Below are 17942 nucleotides of genomic sequence, written 5' to 3' on the forward strand. Positions count from 1 at the left end.
CGTGACCGGTCACTATAACCCTTATACGCGGTGTTATGACGACTCAGAAAAGCCTCACTTTATTTAAATATTCATGATTGCTCGGGATGAATCATCTCTGTGGAAAATATTATTCAAATGTATTCTCTACCCCCTCAGGTGAGAGAAGGAAAATAGATATTTCTGTTTATTTGCTTCTTTCATTACCGTTCCACAGAATGCAGCATATCAAAAAGTCTAAAGAAGAAGAAGGGGAAAAAAAAGGCTCCAAAGCTTGTGAATGTTACAAAAATGATATGGCCAAACAGAACTGGTGATAAAAAATGAGACACTTTGAATGTGCCCTTGGACAATAGCCTCTAAGATGGGAAGGAAAATAGTTAATTTGGTTTAGAGGGAAGTGTGACTTTGATCCTAGAGCTGAATGTAAATCACAATCTGCTCTTAAAGCACTTTTTTTTTTCTTTTTCATTTGACTAACATTATTAGAAAGATGGAGCCAGACATACTGAGGCAGTAAAAAGAAAAGGGTGGCTACGCTCTGGAAATGTTCAGGCTGAAATTGCTTCAATCAGAACAATTTCACATTGTTTTTTTTGTTTTTTTTAAGTGGTTTGCAATTTTAGCCAACCACAATGTATGTCAATTCTATGTATTTATAATAGCGCCAATTCACAACATGTCATCTCAAGGCACTTTATGAAAACAAAGTACAATATTTTCCTACTGTGCTTACAAATTATGTATGTCGTGTCACTCTGTCTGTGTCACGGTTTGGTATTATTTTACGTCAAAATGTTTAAAAAAGCTTGTGCGAGAGAGACTCAGTCATCACAACAAGGCCTCTCAGGAGCTACTGCCTCTCTTACTTTGAGAGTTTCAAGCACAGACACCAGGTGTCAAATTTAAACCTCTCCCCTTAACCGGAGCTCATGATAATAGGCTAAACTTATCGAAACCGATAAAGTCAGGCCGACACAGCAAGTAGACAGCCCTTTGTGAGACAGACTTCACTTTGACGAGGAAATGTCAAGGTAATAAAAAAAACAGGAGAATATGTTTAAATGTAGTACACATGTTCTCTGGGGGGATAGCTACCATGCAGATGTGTTGGCAGAATCAGGTATTCAATTAGCAGGGTAGGAGGTGTGTAACAGTGACTGTAACAGAGAACATAATAACCAGCATATGAGAGAAACTAATAAACAAACTGGTGATTGGAGACTAAAAGGAAGCCGGGGAGCTGCAGCAGCTGTCACCATGACATGTACTGCTCAGCCCTCCACACACCTTCACACATGCAGTCATGTCGGCTCACAGCCTCAGCGAGTCGCTTTGTTTCCCTGCTGTTATCCCACTCTGAGGTGCAGAGAAAGGGAAGCTTCTGGCTGTTGACAGAGCATCGTCTTTAAAAATGGATTGTTTTTGTGAAATAACCAGTCTATGTTGGCTGGCCATCTTTCTTGGTGAGAAATGATTAGGCAGACAGGCGGTGTAATTGACTGCGTTTGCCTCTTGCCTTGCCAGTAAATACCTCTCCCTGGCAACATGGCTCATGCCTCTCGTATTAGCTTCACCGGCGAGGCTTTGGAGTGAGGGTGGGGGGGTGCAGCAGGTGTTTTATTTAGTGGCACAGGGAAAGGGTGCGTTTTCTCACTTTCACACAGGTGAGTGGTGGGGCTCCTCTTCCCTCCAGCGTTCTGATTGTTTGCTTTCCTTGCATTTCATTGTTGAACGACATCAAAACATCCAGATGACACGTTGTGTTTAGAGTGCAGTCTAATAACAGGGTGGATGGCTGTGGGGTGGGGGTGTTTTGGCAGTAACCAGCTCCACAGAACCCTGTGACGACGACAGGGTCGATACCAGAGCAGCCTTCGAGATAGAAGATGACGGACGGTGTTACAGGTTGAGCACTTGTGTGCCCACAAGGTTCCAAAGCAGCTTGGAAAACGCTGGAATTTAATTGAAGCATTTCCCAGCTCCCAAAAGAATTAGAAAAAGACAAAAATTAGGCATGAAAAATATTTGTAGTCAGACTTAATACTACAAATTAAGTCTGACTACAGAAAGTGTCCTCCTCTTTGTGTGCTTTCATCTTTTCCTTCTGTCCTTTCTGAGTGTTTTTCCTCTGTTTTTCATTCCTTTCCTCTTTTTTCCTGTGTATCTTACCTTTTACTATTTCTTCCTTGGAGTATCCCGCCCTTCCCTCTGTCTCCTACCTTCCTTTTCTTATTCCCTCCTCTTGTTCTTCTGTGCTGTGCTCTCTGTGTCCAAATCCCTGATCAGTCTTTCCTTTTATTTATTTTTTTGAAACGGTAACTCTTGAATGAGCTGCAGCTATTGTTTTTTTTAACCTGTATATATTTATATACATAGACTCCATTATAATAGGTGGCTATGAGTCCCTTTTTAAATATATATATATATATTCTGGCATTTTTTGCTATGATAGAAAATTGCATTTGTGACATACTTCAGTGGGATTCTTTGAAAGAACATTTGAGTCCATGATGACTGGAGATTTTTCATTATTTTTTTTATTTGCTTTGTGATCCTTAACCACAGAACAATCAATCAGTTTTGCATCTCTAACCATATTTTTTTGGGGAACAAAAACAAAGACGTCTGTCCTTTAACCTTATTGGTCAAGTGGTACTGTAAAGTTGTAGGTCATAGATATTTCAGGCAAGGAATATCATATCAATTTGAATAAAAGTGGCCTGAGAACAAAGATTTTGAGTAGTCCTGCAGTAGGTTGAGTAAACCTGAGTCAACTTTGTAATTAACAAATTGAGTATCTGCTATTCAATTTGTCAATCAGGTGGTTATGATCAACTGTAAGACCTAGTAAAACAAAAACTGACGTTCTTGATTAATTTCTTTAGTGATTAAAAACCTTTGATGTTATATGAGCAAAAACCTGCCTGGCTTTTACAATAAATGTTTTTTTTTTAATCAAAAAGGAGTACATTTTCTTAAAGACTGCCAAATGTCAATGACCTTCGCAAAAACATTGGTTATTTGCTTGTAATTTATTAATGCTTTCAAAGTTGATTTTTCTTAAAGAGGATTGATCACTGAAGCTTTTAGGTCTTCAGGATAATGACTTGAAAGAAAAAAAAAAACATCTGCGATCTCCAATATTTTAGGTGCAACACAGCTACGGAACCCTGCCACACACACACACACACATTAGGTATTCCCTCGCCACTCAGAAACATGCTGGCCTAATAAAGATGTACATGATCTCATCTTCATAGAGAAATCGGAAGCCGTTGGGAATTCTGGCTGCATTAAAATTATAGCCGCAATTGTTGGACTAACAGGATTCCCTCCTCCGACTCTCTTTTACATCTCTTGACTTTCATTTGGTCATCTGCTTCTGCCAAATTGGATTTTTATTTGCCTGCGCCTGTACACACCTCAACTGCCACACTCGATGGCCTCGTTTTCTGATAGGAAACCTGCCGTTTTCATTTCCCTCCCGTGCTTCCACTTTCTCCCCTGCATCCCATCAACTTGTTCTTTACAAGAGGATTAGATTCTTTCACTCTGTGTGTCTCTCCTCTCATCTCCTCCTCCTCCTCCTTAAAGTCGCCAACATTAAATCAAATTAAGGTCAATGGTGCAGTGTGGGAGCTAATCCGGCAGCACAAAGAGGCTTAGGAGATGCACCTTCTGTTCCCAGATATTATTGAAAGTCAGCTGTGAAATAACAATTTCTTCCATCAAAGCTGCAAGCAGATTTAGGGGTCGGGTCTGCAAGATATGAGAGTCACATACACAAACATCGGAATGAAAGGACTACATGAAAATGCATGGCACAACTCAGAATATGATTGGAAAAAATATTAAGTTTATAGTAACTTCTCATTGGACATTCTTAGTATATCATAAAACGTATAAGAAAAAAACTGTCAATCCTTAACTATGGGATTAGAGTCTACTGTACCTTAAGTATTCATAAACTTTGATAAACTTGGGCATGACTGGGAATACATGCATGGTTTTAACATAAAGAAAATCTCTAATGCATGGCAAGCATCTATATTTGACAATCCTTAAAATCCAGTCTCCCTTTAGAAGTCGCCTAATTACTAAACTGAATTCACCTATGTGTTTACTTAGTATACACACAACGGACGTTGTTGGGGAATAACGGTGAATGGTATCAATAAGTACAAGGGTTACATGAGATGGGGGTAAAGTGGATAAAGTCTAGAGAAAAAAGCAAATAAGTCCAATGACCAATTCAATCCATGTTGAGGAAACAGCATTTTGCAGGAAAACGGTAAATGCACCATCCATCGGATGAAACCTGGTAGATATTACACGACGCTGGACAAAGTAAAGGGCCGTCCTGCAACACGTCGTCTCAGTTTAGGATGGCAACTGGTAGTGCTAATTTTAGTTATGGGTATCAACAGAGTAAAAAGCGATGACAACTATTTGTTTTTTTCCAATTTCTATTTGTAAAAACTGCTAAACCATCATAACTTTTCTTTCCTTTTTCATTTGAGAACTACTTTATGAATGTAATGTGATAAATGCGGAAAAAGTTCCAAGGGTAAGAGCATCTTCGCTTGGAACTGTGCCCTTCCACACGACACACTTGGACGTCTGTTCTCTCTGACCCGCAGGGTACATTACAGAAGTTTGTCGACGACCTGTTTGAAACCATCTTCAGCACCGCCCACCGGGGCAGCGCCCTGCCACTGGCAATTAAATACATGTTTGACTTCCTGGACGAGCAGGCGGACAAACACAGCATCCACGACCCGCATGTGCGACATACATGGAAGAGCAACTGGTGAGTTCAAATCAAATCGGCAATATTTGCTACTTGTGAACACAAAGTTGTTGACGCATCGGGGTGTGGTTTCTTTGGTAGAAAGTTACTTGCTCATTTGTGCTGCAGTCTGGCTTCTTTCAAGGCCTCTTGTGCATTTTGGCACATATACCACAGCAGTGTCTTGTCACTGCCAAGTTCCTCCATGTGCTTCTTCCCTTCCTAATACCCATTAGCCACAGGGGTGTGTAATCTTCGTTAAAGCCATTCACAAGAGGCTAATCCAATTGGCTGCCAAGACTCTCCATTATCATCATGGGTTACTGGGCCAAAATAACGCTCGTCACTGTGGAAATCTCCATAGTGACAAATGTGCACTTCCAGGTGCATGAGTACACCTCTAAATTAATATCCGCTTATTAATTTAGGCCACGTTGACCTCTGTGAAACCACTTTATGAAGCCTGGTCGAAGTTAAATAACCAGCCGGAAACTAGAATGGGAGCCGAAGAGAAATGAAAAAGTGATGAAGAGGAAGTGGATGCAATGGGAGTTAAATACACTAATAACTCGTTAGCCTTCTGGCCTCTGTCACGATCCCAGCATGCATAGCACAGAGTGAGGCTCAGAAGGACAATTCAAGATGGAGGGAGGAAGTGTTTGCTTTTCATTTTAATTTTGGTGTTTCTAGTGTCATGTCATGGGATAGTTTGGAGGTTTTAAGTATTTTCTGACAGCAGAACAGGTTTGGTAGCATTATTTTCTTAATGGCCTCTATCTATCATAGGGAACTGTCAAAAACTGCTGCGACTGAGCCAGTTGTAGCTGTAGTATGTGTGAATATGCATAAGTTTAAGCTGGAATATTAGCTGTGACAAAAGGCCAAGAGTAGAGAATAATGATGCAAGCATCTCCTCCAAGCTGAGCCCCCATCCCATTAAGTCCCCCCATTCTCATTGTCATCATACACACCATTAACCTCAGCTGCAGTGAAAGCTTTTGCACCCCAATGCAACCCCCCAAAGTCCCATTTACCCCCCGTCCCCACCCGCCAAGTATCACAGTACAGCCCTGCCCTTAAATTATCCCCCCGCCTACCATTTGGCTCCTCTGTCATTTTCATGTGGTTCTTAATGGTGTTACTATAGCGCTAGGTTTCAAATAACATAGTTTGCACTGAAAAATCTGAATGTTTCTTCAGTTTGTTCTGCAAGCTGTCAAAAGCGAAAGCCGTTCCGGTTTCCCTTTGCTTCTTCTGTTCAAGTTTCAAACCCTCTGAAACCAACTTGGATACCTTTAATTTCTGCAGAAGCTTTAAATAACATAAATGCTCAGTCGTTTTCTTCTGCATTGTGTTGAGTTCAGCTGCGGATTTATTTTTTGCAATAAGTCTCTACATAGTGGAATCACTGGCTCTAGCAGCCTCTCCAGATGGTATCCTTTGGATTAATGGCAGCGTGTCGGTGTCTGCTCACATCTTCTCTCTTCTGTTTTTTTGCCTGCCCGTCGATTGCCACAGTGTGTTTTTCGTGTAGAGGAAGAGAAGGAAATTTAATTACTGTGCAGAACTGTCACATAGATGTGGATCATCTGTTCTCAGTGCTACTGCAGCACCTCCCTACTCAGACTATAAACAGCCCTGTTAGGATAGAGATACAGATTAGTGCATGTTCTAGTCATAATTAATGTGCCATTCTCGTCAAAATTTGCATATTGGCTTATTGAAGTCCTTTTTGGAGCAAAGCCCACTAGATTGTGTTTATAAAGCTCGTCACTTTCCTGGCTACATTGTAATGCCTACATATCCAACCGTTTGCTTGTTGATGGTAATTACCCTCACTATTGATGCACTTCGAGCAAATTTAAATGATTCTATAAAGAAACTGGGTTTTAAACTTCCTGCGAGAAGATTATGTACCCTCAGTATGTATATGACGGTCATTTACCTGGGTGTTGTAACAATGCATTTGAACTATTCAGTGTAGAATTACCATGTAACTTATACCCATGTTACATTAACCAGGAAGCATCAACAAGTATATTGCTTCAATAAAGAGCCTATATGAATGTTACTTATACAATTAGCTAATATTTACTGAAGTCCAAGGAGTTCTTTGCGATATAGATATTACAATACATGTCTTTTGTATGTATCACTGTGATTTTGTTGCTGATTATGTAAAAAAGGAGTCTGAGCATCAGTAGTTTCTTTAAACTGATGAAAAGTTAGACTGCCCATTAAACCAAATAAGGAAACTTTGCCTAAAAGGCCCCATTAGCTGGCCTTTGTAGTCATGAATCAGTAGAAAAGGGTCTTTTCTTTTAATTTTCCCATGGTTTCATGCACCACCCAGCATAATTCCTCCTGGATAAGCAATGCCCTTGATCTTGGCAGATGATATTTACCCCTAATCCCCGACCAAAACTCCTGATCAAAAAACATCATTCATATACACAGCATGAGCCAGCTGCCAAATTTACACGCTTTGCTAATTTTTAGTTGGTGATGCACAAGAATTATAATGGAAATTTTAAAAAAGACAAAATTACAAAATTTGCATGGGGGACTTCATCATTGTGGCAACCACTGCCCTATTGAAAGAGCAGATTGCCAATGATCACTGCAGAACAGCAGTGTTGTTAATATCCCTTTGATCCCTGCATCTAATCCCACTAGATTCTTTGCTTAGATTAATTTTGCAGCCATAATACAGAGATCTTTTCCAATACCAAATCCTCTTTTGTTAGAATGTACATCTGAATTGCTTTTGGGCCAAAATACATACTTATCACTAGTGTTCTGCTGGTATTTTAAATGATTTCCTTTTTTTAATGGTTATTTTTCCCTTATCCCTTATTATTGTGCCACTGAAACACTTGTATTGGATAGAATATGCTGTCTATCCTGATTGATTTTTTCCCCCTCATATCACCTAAAAAGCTTATAACTAGAATAGTAAAGCTACAGTGATCCACACAGCTCTTTGTTAATACCACCCGAGCTTCTTTCACAGCAGCCCCCAGATAAAGCTGGCCCCGTATCTATTTATTTTGGCAGAAACAAGCTCGGCAAATAAAAAAGACTTGTATATTTTTATCATTCTGGACAGGCACAAAAATAGGACCCACTTGCACAAATAAGCCAATATGAATTGTGTCAGTGCGGCCTCAAGTGAAGACTGCTGGACACTGTTTGAGAAAATGAGGACCGGCCACCACCTGGTTTTAAAGATAAAGCCTTTATTGAATTAGGCACATACAGGAGCAACAACAGCAACTGTGTACTAGCTTTGCAACATGATTGAATCTTCAACCCCTCTGGCAAATAATATGTTCATGCCTATTGACTAGCTCACTGTGGCAAATTTCAAAATAACATTTAGACTTGATCTTAAAGCATTTCAGTGTTGGTTTGCTTTGTTTTCTGTGTTTGAATAGCTAGATTAACATAATGTCAATGTTTTCTAAAATTAAGGAATATGTGGAAAAAACAAAACTGTAAAAAACAGAAATTAGATTTTTCTTTGTCCATGTTTAACTGGTGATGCACTACAGTAATATAAATGTCAAAGCCTTATTCTGAGGCTACAGTCTGATGGTAGAGATAATACTACACATCTGTTGGATGGAACAGAAGTCAAAATACTGATACGTGTTTAAAGATTAGCTGCAGTCAAAACAAATGTTGCGATTAAGCTAAAAGATGTCCTGCTTATAGGAGAGGGATTGTTACAAGTAATTTTTGTCAAAAAGTGCTTTTAAAAACAGAAGAAAATGAAAACGATCTCTTACGCGCTACAATATCTATAAAATGTACACTTAGCATTTTTTGTCAGGTTGTAAAGTGGTATGTAAGCTAAGAATCCTCCATTAATCCAATTTGTAAAAAGGATGTATAGCAGTAATAGTTCACCACTAAACTCTCTTGCTCACCCTTTTTCAGCCTACCTCTGCGCTTCTGGGTGAATGTGATCAAGAACCCCCAGTTTGTGTTTGACATCCACAAGAGCAGCATCACGGATGCCTGTTTGTCCGTGGTGGCCCAGACCTTCATGGACTCCTGCTCCACCTCAGAACACCGCCTTGGGAAAGACTCACCATCCAACAAGCTGCTTTATGCCAAGGACATCCCCAGCTACAAGAGCTGGGTGGAGAGGTGAGCACTTAGAGGATGGATGGAAGGAGAGAGAACTTAGATTAGCTATGTGGCTGTAGCACTGATCTATGAGCTGTGAAACCCCATCCAAATTACAACACAGCGAGGATGGATGGGAGCGCCTTGGGCAAGAGAGCTGCAGCACAGGGAAAGTCGGTTGGTTGGGACGGTGCAGAAGCACATGTGAGGGGAGAAAGAGAGCAGAATGTGGTAATGTTAAAATTAAGGCTTCACAGTCTTTATTCTTTATCACCAATTAAATCCTGAATAAAAGATAAGACACAGTAAATTGGTTTGCAGTATCTGTAATGGCTAGATAGACCCTAAATCTGAACAATAACCAAAAAGTTGCATTTTAAGCCACTGAGGATCTTCAAGTTAAAGGCCAATTACGTTTTCTTTGCATCAACACTGAACGTACATGTATCTGGGGTGTAAATGCTTTGCTTAGGCCCTGTAACATTAACATTCAGAAATATTTTAAAGGCTCACATGTTAGCTGTCGATTTCTTTTCAAGCCACAATTTACATGCAACTGACTTTAAAGTTTACATTTTGTGACACGGCCTTTCATATTATGCTGATAATTGTTGTAGATTAAACTTTTTTAGTCCACCGAAGGGCATTTTCAGGTCAAGCAGTTTTAAAAGGTGTTAATGAGAGGATAGTTGGAGGAATTGTGAATGTAGCACAGACGTTTGTGAGAAAATAGTTCACTTCCAGGCTAGAAATAAACACACCTGATTTTTTTTGCACTAACAATGCCCTGCTAGGAGCTCACCATCACTGCCTTCCAACGCTGAGCAGGTGTTGATGTGAGCATGACCTCTATGACCAACACCCCACCTGCCTCTTCCTTTGCTCAGTTTGGTGCAGATACTCTCTCTCGCACACACACACTCCTAAAATTATTTAGCTCTCCAGCAGGCCTGTTCTCCAGTGGCTGCAGCTACAGGAATTTAATATGTTAATAAGCTGTTTTAATTAACATAGCTGATATGGGAAACACAGCTGTTGCTGACACTGACTGATTGCCTTTAACTTAATGGACCATGTGTGCATGTCTACTGTTGTGGTGCTGAAATCTGAGGCAGTGCAGCATCCTCAGTCACATTACTACAAAACACACGTGGTTTCTATAAAATATGCATGAGCTAAAAACTTAACACCTTTTCCTAAAAAAAAAAAGAAAAGTTTTCCCTGTCAGTTATATACCTTCTTGTCTCTCAACAGGTACTACTCAGACATTAGCAAGATGCCAGCAATCAGTGACCAGGACATGAATGCCTACTTGGCGGAACAGTCACGGATGCACATGAATGAGTTCAACACTATGAGTTCTCTCAGTGAGATTTATTCGTACGTGGGAAAGTACACTGAGGAGGTAAGTCGAAGAACGCTCTTTTTCTGGAAATGAAACTTATACCTTATGTAGATTTTACAACAGACTGAAAACATGTCAATCCTTTGCTGTAGTGTTGGTTGGTGACGGAATATTACATCAGGAAAGTTTAATTTTATACCGTGGTATACAGTTTTATACCACGGTATGCTGTTTTATACCGTGGTATAAAACCGTATACCACGGTATGAAACAGTATAACAGTATACCATTGTATAAAACAGCATACCGTGGTATACTGTTTCATACCGTGGTATACTGGTATAATGTGGTATGAAACAGCATACCACGGTATACCGTTTTATACCGTGGTATGCTGTTTCATACCACGGTATACCAGTATACCACGGTATAAAACGGCATACCACGGGTATACTGTTTCATACCGTGGTATACCGTGGTATAACAGTATACCATTGTATAAAACAGCATACCGTGGTATACTGTTTCATACCACGCTATACTGTTTCATACCGTGGTATACTGGTATAATGTGGTATGAAACAGCATACCACGGTATAAAACGGTATACCGTTTCATACCGTGGTATGAAACGGTATACCACGGTAAACTGTTTCATACCGTGGTATAAAACAGTATACCGTGGTATACTGTTTCATACCACAGTATACCACGGTATGAAACGGTATACTATTTTATACCGTGGTATAACAGTATACCATTGTATAAAACAGCATACCGTGGTATACTGTTTCATACCACGGTATAAAACGGTATACCATGGTATACCACAGTATACCACGTTTATATCGTGGTATGAAACAGTATACCGTTTTATACCACGGTATGAAATCTTATACCACGGTATAAAACGGTCTACCGTGGTATGAAACAGTATACCATGTTATGAAACAGTATACTGTGGTATACTGGCATACCACGGCATAAGTCAGAATTCTGACTTTATTCTCAGAATTCTGAGTTTAAAGTCAGAATTGTTTTTTTTTCCGGTGGCCCCAAATCTCTTCCGTACTTCTGGGATTTGCACCATTGAGCAGCTTCATTTTCTGAAATAAATGAGAAAATATGGATTAAAAACATTTAACATCACAGTGATATGTATTGTTTCTCAACTGCTTACACTTAAATGGTTTGAAGTAAGTTGCAAAACAGTGATTCTAAAGGACTAGTGTTGGAGGCCAAACAGATTGTGTTAGATGAATGTATTTATCGGAAAGGCAATTAAGTCAAAATTGTCTGCTTTCTCTAAGGGAATCTGTACTTGTATACATAATTTTGGTGCAGTTCAATAGTACTACTTGTCTGTATTACTAAAGTAACTAGAAGTTAATATTGAGAAGGTATCCCTTTACATACTGTAATTGAAGATTTTTATTAATAAATGTTCTACGTTTGCCTCCCTGTCCTGCAAACAGATTGTGTGTTCGCTGGAGCAGGATGACGCAGCCAGGAAACAGAGACTGGCCTTCAAGCTGGAGCAGGTGGTGGCCTTCATGAGTCTGGAGAGCTGAGGACCGCACTTCCCAGGGTGCACTGGGAAGAGACCCCGTCAGAAACCGAGCTGTGCCTGAGCGAAGACCTGTCCCCATGTTTTTTGTTTTTTTTTTACCCCCCCTCCCATCATCTGACTTCCACCCTCGGCTTTTCAGAGATTACTTCTTCCTCGACCGTTTTTCTGCTTCCCTCCTCCCTGAGAGATATTTTGTTTTCCTCATCAACACAGCTGCATAGACTAGTTTACCTGAATATTCACGAGGGGTGTTGCGCGGCTGAGGTCAACGTCTCCTGCAGTGCAATGTGGGACGTCCCTTAGCTTCATCACACAGGGGGGAGCTTCTTTGGGGGGATTACTTGAGAGCCAGCCATATTGGCATCCCTCCCCCTGCTGGATTAAAAGAAAAAAAAATAAATTTATGTTGCCTTCAAGAATTTACACTGATAGTAAATCTTTGGAAACTACCAACGTGGGGGTGTCCATATGTTGGAACTTTTAAAAATAGGATAGTTAAGATAAAAATTAAAAAAAATCATCTAGAGTTCTGTTTAACGTAGTTCTAGATTCGACATACGGCACCAAGCGGAAACATCGAGAGCAACGACTGCAAGCCAAATGAACACCTCTGGAGAAAATGAATGCAAGAATGGGTTTGCCAAGTTTACACTGTACCTTCAAGCAAAGCATACATATCCGTGAAATCTGGGTCAAATCCAGGCAAACCTAGAATGTTTTTGTGTTCTTTAAATGTAGCTCGGGTTGTATCTAAGGACAAGACTGATGGGGTGCGGGGAGGGAATATCGCTCCCTGAACTTTTCCTCCCTGAAACAAAGCAGAGCATCCTCAGCCTTTAGCTTGTTGTACCTTTCACACCTTTTTACCTGCCTAGCGTACTTTCAAGAAATTAAAAATTAAAAATAAAATAAAAAAAAAAGCTCATGATTTCTGCTTCCATGGCTACTGCAAATTAAAGCTATTAGATCAAATACTAGAGCCCCACCCAAGTTGGATCCTCTGATTAAAAAGCACACAACCAACTCTGGAAGACAAACACCAGGAGCAGCCTCTTCCAACGGTCCATCAAAGCACACACAAAAATACACAAGAGGAAAAAATAAAAACTAAATCAGCAGCTGCCCAGACATCCACAACAACCCTAAGGAGCTAAAGGGAGAAGCTGACTGAGATGCACGGGGTAAGAATGACTGAACACAGTGTAGCCAGAGATGGCTGACTGCTACCTGAAGGGGCTTTGTTGTCTGAGTAGCACGTCTTTTCGAGGATGTTATTATTTAAGACTTTCATGTGGGGGTGGGGGAGGGAAATGAAACAAGATGGACTTTGCTGGTCAGCCAAAAACCAAAGGAGCTTGAAATTTTCAAAAAACGGTCAAAAATGTATTTATAAAGTGCCACTGAGGAACTGACAAAAAAAACAACAAAAAAACAAACAAACATTGTGACTGGAACTGTAAGAAGCCTGTGTGATTTTCTCTGACCTCAGTGTGTCGAGGTGAGAGGCTCCGTGGGCGACGTGATCCGATCCTCCCCGGTCTCTCGGCACACCAGCTGCCCTTTTTTTTTTTTGTCTGGCTCCTCGATTAACAGCTTATCTGTTTTGCACAAGCATTGGAGATGGTAGCTAGCTGCATATGGCAAAACTCCAATTTCTTGAGGCACTCTTTCTGTATCAGTGTAGTTGTCCTCAGTGGTGACAGGGGGCGGCCTTCTCCAAGCCTCAAAGAAAAAGAAACAAAATTCTGTCAGCATCACAGACGTGAAGAGTAGTTACGACTTGTCGGATGTACGCCGGCACCACGGGAGTGAACGAGTGACTGAAAGTGACGATGGAGGCGCCCTCCGTACCGTTTGACCTCTGCCCTTTCTTTTGCCTTGACAACGTGCCCCATGTGGTGATGTGAATGTGTGAAGACTGCCCTAGGTCCACCTTGGGTCCTTTATTGGCTTTTTAAGCGCATGTAAAACGTAAACCATTTAAGAAACTTATTTTAAAGAGAAAAAAAAGTGAAAAACAAGAAAACTAAGCCTTGCAATGATGATGTGGATGTGTTCTTTATTCTTTCTTTTGCTTGGAAGAACCGAGATGGGGAAAAAGTGGACTGTTCATATAAGAAAAACTGTTGTTTAAGGTGGAACCTTTATCGCGTTTGGCCTCCTGCAGAGTTTCACACACACAGTTTTTGTGAAGTGGTAGTTGCTAAATATTACAGATATTTACCTTTGCATGTTGACCTATTTGGATGGTATGAAATGGAAATGCCTTGCTCAAAGATATTCATATACTCCTGCAACTACTTGGGAGATTTAGGTCTACCATGTCCTTCGTTACAGGCCCTCAGTGCCTCCTGTGTGGTTCGGATTTTGGGTGAGAAAACATACAAACCCTGCAGTCAATTATTTTACCACCCATTTGTTGAGCTTGGACAGAAAGGAAACGCATCAAGAGCACAAAAGAAAGTCACTGATGAAAACCAACAGGCATTGCTTCATTAAAAAGAAAATATATTTTGGCTAGATATATTTTGCCCCAAGTTTTCCAATTTCTGATCTCAGGTTTTTGTAAAACTTGAACGGTCATCAAATACTTGTGTTGGAAGTACAGTAAACGTTGCTCACTAGACCCCAAACCTTTTGAAATCCAATAAAACTACCATGTTGACATCTCCAGCTGTAGATCATCTTTTCTTAGCGATAAGCGGGTCAGCGTCACCATTTCAAAAAGGCTCGAGTTTAATCTTTACACAAAATAAACACTAATTTTACCTCTGAGAGTTACAACAAAGAAAATCCAGCATATTCTATGACTAACTGAGGCTGAAAGTTCAAAATCAGAAACTTTGCTATAACGCATTCAGCCGTTCTGGAATCTACAGAAGCTGGCTCCGGTTCAATCCGCTTCTTGGCCAACTCTACACAATATCTTCAAGGCATTTTCAAATTCGCCATCTCATGGTGTACAGCTCATTTTGTACACGACTACAAAAGTAAAAGAAAATGAGAGGAAGCCAAACCACCAGCAGCCTGAACAAACAGCCAGTATGTCTCCACAGAATGCAACTTCTTTCTAAATAATGTCTTAGTTTATTTATGCTTCCTGTGACTTCAAAACACTAAAAATAGCTCATTTTAAGACTTAATTCCTTCAGTAATGGCTTCCACACTGAAGAGTGCTGCTGGCACAACATGCTATCGCTTAGGGTATGGTATATTCATTGATCAGGAAGAAAAATATAGATATATGAAACTAATTGTTCACCTTTTTCTTATGAGGAGATTCCTTGCCTGTTGAAATTTAGAGGTTAGACTACACATCAAAGATTTTCTGAATTTTAAGAAACAGCAAACTGAAACTTTCAGTAAAGACTCTCTACATATACCATGTCTAAAACACAGAAACAATGAAAAGCACAAGCCGAGAGTCCTTGGATGTCATTGTAAAACTCCCTCCTCAGTGCTACTTCCCAGCTTTCCTTTCTTCCTGGCTCAACATTTACCCTCCAACAAAGGTTGCCTGCTCGTAGCCTCCCGGTGCTACCAACAGCACAGATAAAGTTTCCACCTTCAAACATTTTGTAGGAATTTAAAATGTCCTCCTAGCTCAGTGTTATCGCAGGTGTTACACAAACATGGTAGAAAAGACTTTTACTAGATCATATCTGAAAGATAAAGAGTATCTTATTGAGAGATAAAAACGAAACCTGGGGGATTATAAGGCGAGCTTCTCTAACTTTGTTATAATTAATTGTATACCTGTGTATGTAAATATAATGCATTCCTATTTTGCAGTCAAGAACAAAATACTATTTGTAATATAGAATAAACTTTATTATGAAACAAACGGCTGACTAGTTTTTGCTCATTGCCTCATTTTATACAATGTTTCAGTTTAATGGACTAAGCATTATTTTTCCGATCTATAAACAGTCGTTCACCTGGACAGTTTTGTATTTTGCTGGTCTGGAGTGTTTCTAGAAGCAGTAAAAACCCATAATGGAATAGATAATTTTGCATAATTGAATTTAAAGCTACAATTCAGTTTTGCAGTTTCTTTCTAAAGAAAGGTGTTAAAAATCTAAGAAAGCAGCCTACCCACAATCCACACTGCTCTGTAATAATAGTATAAGTAGGTCAAACTAGTTTTAGATTTAGAATATGCACTTAGACAAGTGATAGTTTGACCAAAGATCACCATATGCAGGGATTATAATGAACCTGCTTAGGTGTTGCATAATGCACACAATGTATAGCAGAAAAAATGACTAAATTGAATCTAAAGTAATTTCAGGTATTTTTGCAGTGACTATTTTTGAAAGGCGGTGATGTTGTCTGTTGTATTGAGTCTATCCCAACCAAAACTGTCCAAATGAATCAATAGCGATACTTAGATGAGCTTTATGACAATTAGAGTGAATTGAATTGGCAGCACAGTGTTTACCGTCACATTTATGTCAAAGGCAAGAGCATGCAAGTGTCAGAACTGTACAGCTGAACAATTTAAGCAAGTTCTGGCACCAGTTAAAACAAACGTCACGCATGCATTTAATCTCCTGAGGCTACGCTGTCAAGAGGTAGATTTAAAAAAAAAAGTCTTTACTCTTTTACTGAGCATTTCCTGGCACGATTCAACCCAGGTCATTATAATAAAAGGACAGCATGCTTGACGCATGATAAGGAATCTGCAGAACTGGTGAAGATTAACCGAACCTGTAAGCCCTTTAGGTAATCACTGCCTATAGAGGAGTTTAACTACAAACTGCACTAAATGCGTTTCTACAGTTAAATCTGCACCACTCCTCCTCCTGCCACATCAAAGGCAGTTAAAATATGCATTTTGATGAACATTTTCCACGTCAACACGTTATCTTTCCAAACACAACTACCATTCGCAATCTGCATGATGAATTCCTTCACATAATACCTTAAAAAAAAGTAGCTTCCAAACAGAATTGGACAAAAGTCAAAAAGTTAGCAGAAGAATTGACAAATGGGAAGGAGGGCAGGAGGTGTGCGAGATGCACAAAACAGAGTGACAACCGGCTGGATGGGTAAATATAGACAGGGGGCTGTGGCACTCCAGCAGACTGAGTGGTTTGACAGGGACAAGAGATTGAATTGGCCTAGAGTCACCCTCCATATACCGGCCAGTGAACTGGGAGTAATGGGTGAAAAATAGAAGGGGGGTTTGGTGGGAGGACAGAGAGGAGAAGAGTTAGCAAGAGGAGGAAGGCCTGCCGAGTTTTACCCTAATTTTCTGACTAGTGAGCTGGGAATAATGGAGGGGACACTGGAGGCACCTCTGAGGGGCGGCGGGTGGAGAGAGGCTGGATGGAGGTAGTGAAGGAGGGAGGATGACAGAGAGCCGGCTATGATTGCTTTGCACCAGGGTGGCTTTCCACACTCCCATGATCACGACAGCCCTTTAACCCTGAAACCCCCACACTGCCATCAAACTCCACAGCCAGAAATAATGTGGCTGTGGAGTTTAAAATACAAGATGTGAAGGTCTGCTTTACACGGAGATAGAGTGATGGGTAAAAGAAGAGAGGAAAGCAGGATGATCAATAAAGCTGAACCCACTGCTTTTGAGACTTCGACCTATATTCGTTCAATGGTTTAAGACACTTATCCTCAACTAAAAAAAACAACAAAAAAAAAACAAAAAAAAACACCATTACATTTACTGTCAACACAGCAATATAAGTGACAAATCTCGCTCCATCAGTAGCTGTGTCAAAGTTCTCTAGGAAGGAAACTAATGTGATGACAACATGAGGAAATGAAAGATCCAAAGCAGCTTGCTGTTAACATTATGCCATGTTGACGTATGGAGATGGCAAAAGCAAATTTCATGTTCATCATTTACAATGAGCGTGCTTATCGCTTTCTCTGAGTTTAAAAACACTTCATGCTTATTAATGGCTGGGGCTGGCTAATGGCAGCAGCCTGTCAGATGTTTGTGATGCATCTTTGCGTTTGGACTTAAAAGAGCGGAGAAGGTGGGGGGATTTCAGAGGTGTCAGACTACTGAAGGCGCTAAGAGCTTCAATCTTTTTTTTTTTTTTTTTAAGAATTTCACTCATCTTTGCTCTTTTTCTACGTGGAAAGGTTAGAAGATG

The 17942-nt window shown here is 40.2% G+C and overlaps 1 protein-coding gene across 1 annotated transcript in view; it reads left to right on the forward strand.

The window, feature by feature from the left end:
- plxna4 (plexin A4) overlaps positions 1-14319 on the forward strand; it is a 230127-nt gene extending 215808 nt beyond the window's left edge. Inside the window, exons 29-32 of the mRNA XM_007564425.2 lie at positions 4623-4792; positions 8714-8926; positions 10160-10310; positions 11726-14319. Coding sequence (XP_007564487.1) covers positions 4623-4792; positions 8714-8926; positions 10160-10310; positions 11726-11821 — 630 coding nt within the window. The 3' untranslated portion in view covers positions 11822-14319. The remainder of the gene's footprint in view (positions 1-4622; positions 4793-8713; positions 8927-10159; positions 10311-11725) is intronic.
- Positions 14320-17942: the final 3623 nt, after the last annotated feature.

Source organism: Poecilia formosa, unplaced genomic scaffold (genome assembly GCF_000485575.1).
Source record: "Poecilia formosa unplaced genomic scaffold, Poecilia_formosa-5.1.2 Scaffold159, whole genome shotgun sequence".
Lineage (NCBI taxonomy): Eukaryota > Metazoa > Chordata > Actinopteri > Cyprinodontiformes > Poeciliidae > Poecilia > Poecilia formosa.